Source organism: Asparagus officinalis, chromosome 5 (genome assembly GCF_001876935.1).
Source record: "Asparagus officinalis chromosome 5, Aspof.V1, whole genome shotgun sequence".
Classification (NCBI taxonomy): Eukaryota; Viridiplantae; Streptophyta; class Magnoliopsida; order Asparagales; family Asparagaceae; genus Asparagus; species Asparagus officinalis.
Window position 1 is genome coordinate 4746558 of NC_033798.1, and position 12076 is coordinate 4758633.

Below are 12076 nucleotides of genomic sequence, written 5' to 3' on the forward strand. Positions count from 1 at the left end.
TTTGTGGACCTCTCGTTCATGGAACGAATCGAGAGGGGATTTTGGCTTTGGTCCTAACTGTTTAAAGGTTTGACCAAGATGGGAATTTGAGACGATCCTAACTGTTTAAAGGTTTGATCGTTCAATTTGTGGACCTCTCGTTCATGGAACGAATCGAGAGGGGATTTTGGCTTTGGTCCTAACTGTTTAAAGGTTTGACCAAGATGGGAATTTGAGACGATCCTAACTGTTTAAAGGTTTGATCGTTCAATTTGTGGACCTCTCGTTCATGGAACGAATCGAGAGGGGATTTTGGCTTTGGTCCTAACTGTTTAAAGGTTTGACCAAGATGGGAATTTGAGACGATCCTAACTGTTTAAAGGTTTGATCGTTCAATTTGTGGACCTCTCGTTCATGGAACGAATCGAGAGGGGATTTTGGCTTTGGTCCTAACTGTTTAAAGGTTTGACCAAGATGGGAATTTGAGACGATCCTAACTGTTTAAAGGTTTGATCGTTCAATTTGTGGACCTCTCGTTCATGGAACGAATCGAGAGGGGATTTTGGCTTTGGTCCTAACTGTTTAAAGGTTTGACCAAGATGGGAATTTGAGACGATCCTAACTGTTTAAAGGTTTGATCGTTCAATTTGTGGACCTCTCGTTCATGGAACGAATCGAGAGGGGATTTTGGCTTTGGTCCTAACTGTTTAAAGGTTTGACCAAGATGGGAATTTGAGACGATCCTAACTGTTTAAAGGTTTGATCGTTCAATTTGTGGACCTCTCGTTCATGGAACGAATCGAGAGGGGATTTTGGCTTTGGTCCTAACTGTTTAAAGGTTTGACCAAGATGGGAATTTGAGACGATCCTAACTGTTTAAAGGTTTGATCGTTCAATTTGTGGACCTCTCGTTCATGGAACGAATCGAGAGGGGATTTTGGCTTTGGTCCTAACTGTTTAAAGGTTTGACCAAGATGGGAATTTGAGACGATCCTAACTGTTTAAAGGTTTGATCGTTCAATTTGTGGACCTCTCGTTCATGGAACGAATCGAGAGGGGATTTTGGCTTTGGTCCTAACTGTTTAAAGGTTTGACCAAGATGGGAATTTGAGACGATCCTAACTGTTTAAAGGTTTGATCGTTCAATTTGTGGACCTCTCGTTCATGGAACGAATCGAGAGGGGATTTTGGCTTTGGTCCTAACTGTTTAAAGGTTTGACCAAGATGGGAATTTGAGACGATCCTAACTGTTTAAAGGTTTGATCGTTCAATTTGTGGACCTCTCGTTCATGGAACGAATCGAGAGGGGATTTTGGCTTTGGTCCTAACTGTTTAAAGGTTTGACCAAGATGGGAATTTGAGACGATCCTAACTGTTTAAAGGTTTGATCGTTCAATTTGTGGACCTCTCGTTCATGGAACGAATCGAGAGGGGATTTTGGCTTTGGTCCTAACTGTTTAAAGGTTTGACCAAGATGGGAATTTGAGACGATCCTAACTGTTTAAAGGTTTGATCGTTCAATTTGTGGACCTCTCGTTCATGGAACGAATCGAGAGGGGATTTTGGCTTTGGTCCTAACTGTTTAAAGGTTTGACCAAGATGGGAATTTGAGACGATCCTAACTGTTTAAAGGTTTGATCGTTCAATTTGTGGACCTCTCGTTCATGGAACGAATCGAGAGGGGATTTTGGCTTTGGTCCTAACTGTTTAAAGGTTTGACCAAGATGGGAATTTGAGACGATCCTAACTGTTTAAAGGTTTGATCGTTCAATTTGTGGACCTCTCGTTCATGGAACGAATCGAGAGGGGATTTTGGCTTTGGTCCTAACTGTTTAAAGGTTTGACCAAGATGGGAATTTGAGACGATCCTAACTGTTTAAAGGTTTGATCGTTCAATTTGTGGACCTCTCGTTCATGGAACGAATCGAGAGGGGATTTTGGCTTTGGTCCTAACTGTTTAAAGGTTTGACCAAGATGGGAATTTGAGACGATCCTAACTGTTTAAAGGTTTGATCGTTCAATTTGTGGACCTCTCGTTCATGGAACGAATCGAGAGGGGATTTTGGCTTTGGTCCTAACTGTTTAAAGGTTTGACCAAGATGGGAATTTGAGACGATCCTAACTGTTTAAAGGTTTGATCGTTCAATTTGTGGACCTCTCGTTCATGGAACGAATCGAGAGGGGATTTTGGCTTTGGTCCTAACTGTTTAAAGGTTTGACCAAGATGGGAATTTGAGACGATCCTAACTGTTTAAAGGTTTGATCGTTCAATTTGTGGACCTCTCGTTCATGGAACGAATCGAGAGGGGATTTTGGCTTTGGTCCTAACTGTTTAAAGGTTTGACCAAGATGGGAATTTGAGACGATCCTAACTGTTTAAAGGTTTGATCGTTCAATTTGTGGACCTCTCGTTCATGGAACGAATCGAGAGGGGATTTTGGCTTTGGTCCTAACTGTTTAAAGGTTTGACCAAGATGGGAATTTGAGACGATCCTAACTGTTTAAAGGTTTGATCGTTCAATTTGTGGACCTCTCGTTCATGGAACGAATCGAGAGGGGATTTTGGCTTTGGTCCTAACTGTTTAAAGGTTTGACCAAGATGGGAACGAATGCTGATTTTGCACAACTCCATATTTTGGAATCCAAACTTTGCAGAGTTTTGGTGGTTCTTTGACCACTGTTTCTTTGTTTCTTTCTCGTCTTTGTTGTAAGAGAGCACGAGCATGAGCTGCGTTTGCATGACGCTTTTGTATACGTTCTTTGAGGGTCGAACGAGCCCTTTTGACGAGTGTCCATTCCTCCGTCGTGAATTATGCAGAAACGTGAGTAGTTTGTCGTTGCGTTGAACAAACCACTTGTTGTTTCCTCGACTCTAAGTCCGCATAATAACGAACTCCGTCGGTTTGTTCAAATGCCTTAGCTATTTGGCGAGCACGGCGCTGACGCTGTCTCTGACGAGCCCTCTTCGTCAGTACCGGTGGGCTTTGATTAGATGACTCTTTAACTAGATAAGAGTCATTATGAGCAGAGGTGTTGCGAGTAAAATCCTTAGCAACAATCCGGAGAGAGTCTTCATTTTGTGCCTTCTTTGGCATGTAGGTCTTCCTCAATTGTGAGATCCTCTTGTATTTACGAGACAATGAAGATCTTGAAGAGGATGATGAGAGATATTCCTCAAATTTGGTTTGGTCGAATTCGTATTCGACCATGGATTCAACTGGAATCTTGATCGGCTGCGACACGACGGTCTCGGCAGCGAGACCGTTGGCTCCCACTGTGGTCGCCAGCTTGTTTGCGTCAAAAGTTGGTTTTGTTATGGAATTCATTATATCTTCGGTCGATTACAACAAATTCAAAAGAGACACGACGGTCTCGGCAGCGAGACCGTTGGCTCCCACTGTGGTCGCCAGCTTGTTTGCGTCAAAAGTTGGTTTTGTTATGGAATTCATTATATCTTCGGTCGATTACAACAAATTCAAAAGAGATAGTCTTTTTATAAGACTTCTTTTGCACAACAAAAGGAAAATTATAACTTTTTAGAAACAAACGCAGGATCGTTGTTTGGATCGCTGCTTGCGTGGGATCTTTGCCTGTGCCGGAGGCGCGTTAGCCCGTGGACCACCGAATCACAGATTCTGATTGAACCGTGAGGGGTTTAATGATTCTTCCTTCGTTTATCGAAGTAAGAATTTGAAGCGAATATCTTATCGATGTAAGATGTTCACTCTTCTAAAGATCAAGTCAGAGCTTAGATCTCTAGGAATCGCCAAAAGCTTCTTGAAGATGTTTGTGAAGAAGGAAGACTCTCTCTTTTACTCTAATTCACCAAAACTCAAGGCTCTCTGCTCTAATTTGCTCTGGAAATGCTCAGCCCCTGTCAATGATGGCCATAGGGGGGTATTTATAGCCTCCTTAGACGATAACTGAAGAAATAGCTGGTCAACCGCGGCTATTGGCGCGGCAGTGTGGACTGCCGCGGCTATTGGCGCGGCAGTGTAGACTGCCGCGGCCAAAGGGGTGGTTACCAGCACGTTCCATCGTGTTTGAAACCGTTCTCCCACGACCTTTAACCACCTTTTTTCGTGGTTTAACTGCTTGTCCATGTCAGCACACGTTCTATCTCTGATATGCTGCCACATGGGCTTCAAATAATCATCGTACAACTGTCTTGTAACCGCCACAGCACTCTCCTATAATAGCCGCGGCACTATAGGTTGTCGCGCCATAGCCGCGGCACCATAGGCTGCCGCGCCATAGCCGCGGCACCATGGGCTGTCGCGCCATGGCCGCGGCGCCATGAACTGCCGCGCTGGAGCCGCGACACCAAACGCTGTTTGTTGGTGTGTACATGTTCTTCCATGTTGTTTCGCTTCCTTTGAATCATTCCCTTCTGATTAAGAGAGCAGCGTTTATCGTCTTCTCTTTGCTTCGAGTGGTATTTGGATGTCTGTAAGCATTTTTCGACGTCTACAACAGGCATATGAGAAGGGGTCCAATCACAAATAATAGACCAATATCAGATCCATAGGATCTCAACTTCAGCAAAGAAGTGTATTAAACACATGCCGTCTATAAGCTGGCTTTCGTCCATTCGTGCAAGGATAGGATGTGAATCTACCCAAGAAGAGTATAACTTCATTAAGGGTTCTGGAATAATACCAATTTTAATACAATACGTTTCCCACCATTTATAGAACCAAGTAGGAACGCCCTTTTGAAGAGCTTCAGGACAAATTTTTATAAGCCAATTGTGCTTCTGTTTGGGATTCTAATATAAGAATATCTCATTAAAGGCCTGTTTATAGTCCCAATAATTGAAATTATAAACTTCTTTTGTATTTTGAACTCTAACAAGTGGCAGCTCCTGATTAGGATTTAGTGCCCAATTTCTAGGAAGTATAACTTCCTGAATAATGCATTTACTGAAGCTTGGAGGGACATTATGATTATCTGTTGTCCAAAAATACGTAATTTCCATGCCCTTTTGCATCAATAGAGTCTTCATCCACGCTCTTGGTTTTAAAGATAAAGTTGGATAATATGTATCCTGCAGATATCTCTGCCTTAATTTTTTTGGATCATTCATTAAGGGAACATCCTCTTGTTCTAGATGCAGAACAATATCAGACTGAGGTTTTTTAATCCATTCTATCTCTTGCTTTACTATAGAAGTAAATGGTTCAGGAGTTTGTTCTTGTGCAATAAGATCATTTATGCCTTTATAAAAGGCTTGAGATGGATGCGAAGAATTATGTTTCTTCGAAATAGTACGCCATGAACTAGTCTGAGATGGAGTATAACTCCTTTCTGAACTAGTTTGGCCTATAAGGCCTGAACTAGAAGTTGGGCTTGGGCCTCCTCTCCCCCTCCCTAAAAAAGAGGGATTACTCCATCTCATTTGTACCCTGTAAAAATTCACGAGTTAAAAAATCAGGAAGATGATTATAGTCACCTTTAATATACTCAATTTTAAATTGATACATGGCTAATTCAGCTTGTTATCTAGCAAAGATTTGCTTAGAAACTAGATTTTTCACATCCTTTTCAATAATGCTCTTTGCAGAACTACAATCTATTCTTAATAAGAATTCTTGATTTAAAATATCATCTCTGAATTTAGAGAAACATTTTATGATGGATAACATTTCTTTTTGAGAGGTAACTTGTTGCAATATTTGCAACAGAGCATTATTTTCATTTTCACTTTCACTCTGTTCATTTTGTTGAACTATATTTTATTACTTTCATTATCTTCATCAAGTCGTGAGAGAATATATTTATTCTCTTGTTTTAATTCTTTTACTTCCTTTACACGCAGTTACTTTGATTTATATGATGACAATAATTTTAAAGCTATCATATATTTTTAAAAAAATTATTCCTTATCTGAATATTTTTAATCAATTCTTACTTTTGTTTACCAGCATCAACTTAGACTACTTTTAGATGCTAAAAAGGAATAATAAACTCTAAACTGGAATATATATATATATATATATCTTAATGAAAGAATACCTAGCAACTACACTTTCTTTGCCAAGTTTTAAAATTTCAACCTTTTTTATTGTTTTAAACTTTAAGGGTGTGATTTGTAATTTTTAAAATTTTAGGAGTATTTTTAAAAATTACTTTTAAGTTTGGTAGTTATAACTTTTATGTTTCATGTGTCGGTGGTAATTTTTAAATATCATGATATTTCTTACAACTCTAAAATTTTGAGGTAGTTTTTTACAATTGTTAAAACTATAGATTAATTTTTAAAAAATTCAAATTTTAGCGGTCTACCAATAGTTTTCAGATTTGATGTGTATTGATTATAAATTTTAAAATTTTAGATTTTTTTATTATTTCTAAATTTTGAAAGAGTTTTTTCTACGACTTTTGTAACTTTGAGGTTAATTTCGACAAATTTTAATTTTTTAGGTGCATGAGGGTAATCTCTTTAATTCATCTTTTGTTATTTGTAAATTTTAAAATTTCGGAGTTGTTTTTTATAATTTAAACTTTTAAGTGTATTTCTATAATTTTTGGGACATTGAGGGTGTTAATTAAAAATTTTAAATTCTTAGAAGGCTGTTATTAATTTCTTAATTTTATATTTGTTATTTTAAGTTTTAAAATGTCAGAAATTTTCAGGTGTGTTATGGTAATTCCTTGAATTCATCTATGTTGTTTGTAAGTTTTAAAATTTTAGAATTTCAGGTGCTTGTTTGTAATTTGAACTTTTGAGGATGTTTCTAAAATTTTTGAGATATGAAGATGTTAACTATAAATTTTAAATTCTTTGCAAACAATTGTTAATTTTTTGATTTCATATTTTTTGTTTTAAGTTTTTAGACGTCGGGATAGTTTTTATAATTTTAAACTTTTCAGGGTATTTTGTGTAATTTTAAAAAAATTTAGGTTTTTTTACAATACTTTATGTATTATAATACGTTAGCTATGTATAATTTCTTTATCTTAACAAAATAATACCATGAAGATGTGTTATATATTTTATTAATATTATTTTTTAAATTGTTAAGCTATAAATACTTCACATAGGATTAGGATAGGATATAATTATGATTAGGATAGATTAAGATATAAATAAAATATTTAAAATAGTGAAGGGTAATATTGACTATAGAAAGATTTTCCCGAACTCGTGATTTTAAAGGGAGTATGATTAAGTTTAGTTTGAGATGAACTGTCTCATTAGACCCATCATATCATATCATACTCCCTTTAAAAGCACGAGTTCGAAAAAAAATCTTTCGGTAGACAAAAACACCCTTGGAATTTAAATATTATTCCATTAAGTAAGAGTAAGTTGATAAATTGATGAATTCTTATTGGATATACAAACCTCTGACAATTAACTTATCGACTCTCGTCAATAGAGCGATAGGCCCTCAAGGTTGCTCCGATCGCAACAAATTCTTGTCACGTTAATCCTACACCTCTGATAAAATCCACTTATCGACTTTCCCAATAGAGCGATAGGCCCTTAAAATTGCCCAGATCGTAATATTCTTCTTATCATGTTAATATCACACCTTTGACAAAATCAACTTATCGATTGTCTTCAATTGAGCGATAGGTCCACAAACCCGTCAAGTTAACATCACACCTCTGGAACTTCCAACTTTCTTTCAGTGTTTCAAGTGAAAACATAACACATGAAGAAACAGCGACAAAGCCTTCGCCTAACACGCATTGCCGGTTAGTCTTTTGTCGTGAAAAAGACACCAGAATCCACGTCTGGGGGACTTTATCTCGATCCTTAAATAGAGATAAGTCTATGCCTAATACGCATTACCGGTTAGTCTTTTCCCATGAAAATGACAAAGTCTATGTATTCAAAATCATAACATCAAGTCTAAGAGAGTTCATTCTCTTAGCACAACATTACATGTGAAATAGATTCAAATAATTTACATGCTAGTCCGACTCAAATGGTAGTCGGTAAAGGCTTATCAAATCCGTTGATGGCTGAGAGTTTGCCAAAAATCCTATGAATATTTGTCGGCCCATCAGCTGAATGGAGGTCCTGTGTGGAAAATCCCTTCAACCAAGATGCCTTCGAATCAGTTGCAGAGAACAACTCCTTTATGATAAGGAATCAACAGCTCCAAGAACAGAGTTGAGATCCAAAGTATTCCGAAAATTCGTCCCAATCAACCGCGAACTTTCGAAAAATTTAGAGGGGGTTCTATAGGCTGTCTAAAAATCACAACAGATAGCTTATCCCCATCAAACATCAACAATGGAGGTTACAATTCAACGACTTCCAGAAGGCTACAATTTAAAGACTTTCACGTAGATCGATAAATGTTACAAATCAACGACCTTCACGATAACCGATAAAAGCTTTGATCAATGGTCTTCAAAACCAATAATGAGAGTTGCAATCTGACGACTCTTATATTTCAAGGAGCTAAAGCGAAGATTACTAAATAATGATCGTCGCGACGTTCTGACAGAAGAGATTACAAGCCAATGATCTCTTCAATCCAAGATGCAGGACTCATCCCTGCATCCCAGAGGTGAAGCACAAGTGGCCTCATTCCAGAGTCAAAGCTATGCAAACGCAGCTCCTAAATGCTGCAAACGTAGCTTCCATTCGCTGCCAAATGCAGCTTCTAAATGCTACAGACATAGCTTCCATCTGCTGCCAAACGGAGCATCTAATTACTGCCAACGCATCTTCCAACCGCTGCCAAACATAGCTTCTAACCGCTGCCAACATAGCTTTAATAGCTGCCAACGCAGGTTCCATCTGTTGCCCAACGCAGCTCGTAAACACTGTGTTTAAACACAGATTTCATTCCAGAATGCAGGACCTACGTTTGACTCGTTCAAACACGAGTTAAACGGTTCCAGAAATCGTTTTCTCCCCATGATCTGAGGGATTTCCGCCTCCACTTAGGAGCGGATTAAGGAGGTGGTTACACCCCTTAATCCCTTATAAATAACTGAAAATTAAATCAGTTTAGTTAGAGGCTCTTCGGCTTGGGCAATCAGGCGGAGAGAGGGGAGGATATCTTTGGATCTTGGAGGACCTTGGAGATTTAGAGATTGGCTTCTTCAGATCATCTTCTCGGTAACAGATTCTTGGGGCTACCTTCATGCTTGGCTTGTCTAACCAATTACGGTTAAGATCAATCAACTCTTTTACAAGAGTTTAAACTCGCTCTGAGTTATTAATTCGTTCAGAGTTTCAAACTTACCACGCAAGTCCTCCACAGCGTCAAATCGTGAGGAGAAGATACCGTTCTAGTGAAACAAGACGTTCGGATCGTCAACGCGAAGCAAACTCGACATAAGTATTCGAGAGAGGCATCTCATCGCTACCGTGAAGAACCCAGATTTAAACAAAGGGGAGAATTCAGATCAATTATCCTCTCTTTTGTAATCGGAAATCCAAATTGTAATTAAGATCGAGAGAATACAAATCAAATTTCTTTCATTTTATTTACTACAAATTTTCTACCAAACAGTAAGCAAAAGAGGATTCTTCATTTACAACTGAGTTAGGTACAGTAGTACCGATCTTATACATACCATTAGTACGATATGCATTGCCAAAATACATTTTCTTAAAAGATAACACAACCTTTCCTCCTTGGAAATCCAGCCTCATACCAGCGTCACACAGCAGGCTTCCAGAGACTAAGTTTTTGGTAATTGAGGGAACATATTTCACATCCTTCAATGCGAGAGTCTTCCCTGAAGAAAGAGTCAACACCACAGTCCCAGTTCCAAGAACAAGAACCACAGAACGACCAACCATTGATACGTTCTCTTTGGCAGCAACATAGGAAGAGAATAAATCTCTGTTGGAGCAGACATGACAAGTAGCACCTGTATCTAACCACCAACCAGAGACTTTGCTGGGAGTTATCACCTGAAAGAGCATAGCCACACAATTGTCAAGTTGATTAACATTGTGTATTGTTCCCTTCTTTGGTGCTTTGCAGTCTTTGGAAAAATGTCCTTGCTTCCCACAATTGAAGCATTTGCCGCTCTTCTAGAAATCTTTCTTCTGAACATTCAGGTTCTTCGGATTATGATTCTTCTTTTTGTTAAAAGACTTTTTTTTCTTAGAAGAACTGGTACCCTTCTTAGAATTAATAGCCACTATGTTAGCAGACACCTTCTACTTAGCTACGAGCTCATTCTTTATGCGAGTCCGAATCTCGTCCTCGATCCGAATGAACCTCTTCAAATCAAATAAAGTCACATGTCTTTTCCTTCTTCGGATGTCCGTGGAGAACGAAATCCAAGATGGAGGAAGCTTGTTAACAATTGTACCAAAAATGAAGGTTTGACAAAGACTGATTTTTTCATCCTTCAGCTTCATAACAAGCTTTTCGAGTTCTTTAATTTGAGGCAAACCTCAGTGTCATCTTCAAACTTAAAGTCCAGAAATTTGTCAATGAGGTGAGACTTGGAAAGCTTCTCCTCATCCTTGTATTGCTCCTCCAGAACATTCCAGATTTCCTTTGCAGAGGGCTTATTGGTGTAAGCATCTGCTAGATGATCAGCCAGGAAGTTAAAGAGATAACTCCTACAGAAATGATCATCTTTATCTCAAGAGGCTTCAGACTCTGAGTCTTCTTCAAAGTCAAGTTTCTCCTCAGAAAACACATAGTAGATTTTTAGGAGTTGCATCCCAAAAATCACTTTTCGACGCCATGCGTTAAAGTTAGATCTATCAAAGTTTTCTAACTTGAGATAGTCCACTCCAAGAGTCCTCACAAGATCCATTAGTAGATCTGAAATATTGCTTTAAGATTGTTGGAAATTATGGTTAAATCTGGAATTAAACAGTGAAGGATGACGTGCTGTTATTTTAAACAATTTTAATTAACTACTGTGCGTTTGTGAAACGCTGTGCTTAAAGCAATATTTAGTCTACTCCGGTGCAAGGATCCCAAGGCCAAACTGCTTCCAGGAACAACAATATAGTACTCTGGTGTGTATCAACCCAGTACTGTCAAGATCTCCTTGATCTATAAGACCTTTCGGTCAAGGCAAAAGATCTCCTCGATCTCAGAACCTTTCGGTTTTAGGGTTCCCGCGGGCACAGTTTCTGTAGCAACAGCACAACAACAACGTCAATCTGACGTTCGTATTCCAAGCTCGCGTGGGTATTCCGACGTTCGTATTCTATACTGATGTTCGTATTCCACGCTCGCGAGAGAGTTTTCCAGCTTCTAACCAAGAGCTGCCCAAGGGCGCTATTTATAGGCCTCTAAGGCCAGCTCAATAGTCACTAGTAATTAATGTGACTGTTACAATTCTTAATGACAATTAAGATTGTAACATCAATGCATTAAATTGCTCTTAATGCTGTTGTAATTGCTGCATGCAGTAACTGCTGAATACGAGGCAATCAATGGACGCGTTGCTACGAAATGCGAGGGTCACGTCTCTGCAAATCAGACGAACCTCGTTTGACAAACGAACGTCGTCAAACAGGTGAACCTCGTATGACAGACGAACCTCGTCGAATGAGTGAACATCGTCAAACAGGCGAACCTCGTCGATTGAGCGAACCTCGTATGACAGACGAACCTCGTCAAACAAGCGAACCTCGTATGACAGACGAACCTCGTCGAACGAACGAACATCGTCAAATAGGCAAACCTCGTATGACAAATGAACCTCGTCAAACGAACGAACATCGTCAAACTACGAGAACGCTAGGATCACGCTCGTGCGAAGTGTAAAGTACGCCTAACAAAGCGCCACTTAGCGTCTCAGCCCGATTAGCCCCAATCCCCGGCCCATTGGCCCACAGCCCATGACCCACTAAAACTTATGAGGGATTAATTCAAATAAAACACTTCTCGGCTTGCCGTTGACAAGCCTCGAACACGGGACCTTCTGAAACACCAAAACATAAACTTTCCACTGGGCTACTAAGCATTTATGAAAAGTACTTGTAGTTAATATATATATAGTTTGAAAACTCATTTTGGAAAGCAGTTTTTACCAAAAAAAATCCAACAAAAAAATGGCTGCCATTTTTGTATAAAGTTGAGGAGCAATGTCACAATCGGTCATTCAAACTTGGTGGATAGTGGCCCAAACCCGCTCTATACAAAGG

The 12076-nt window shown here is 39.0% G+C and overlaps 1 protein-coding gene across 1 annotated transcript; it reads right to left on the minus strand.

The window, feature by feature from the left end:
- LOC109840177 lies at nt 9440–10660 on the minus strand. The gene is made up of 3 exons (XM_020408720.1): nt 10648–10660; nt 10360–10493; nt 9440–9868 (listed from the first exon to the last, which is right to left on the minus strand). Exons 1-3 carry the CDS (start codon nt 10658–10660, stop codon nt 9440–9442), a joined length of 576 nt encoding a protein of 191 aa, XP_020264309.1.

Bases quoted from the DNA above. Each gene is read 5' to 3' on its own strand.
- LOC109840177 (XM_020408720.1), bottom strand. The intron at 9,869-10,359 runs GTTTGCCTCAAA...ATGCTCTTTCAG, and splicing joins AGTTTGAAGATGACACTGAG to GTGATAACTCCCAGCAAAGT.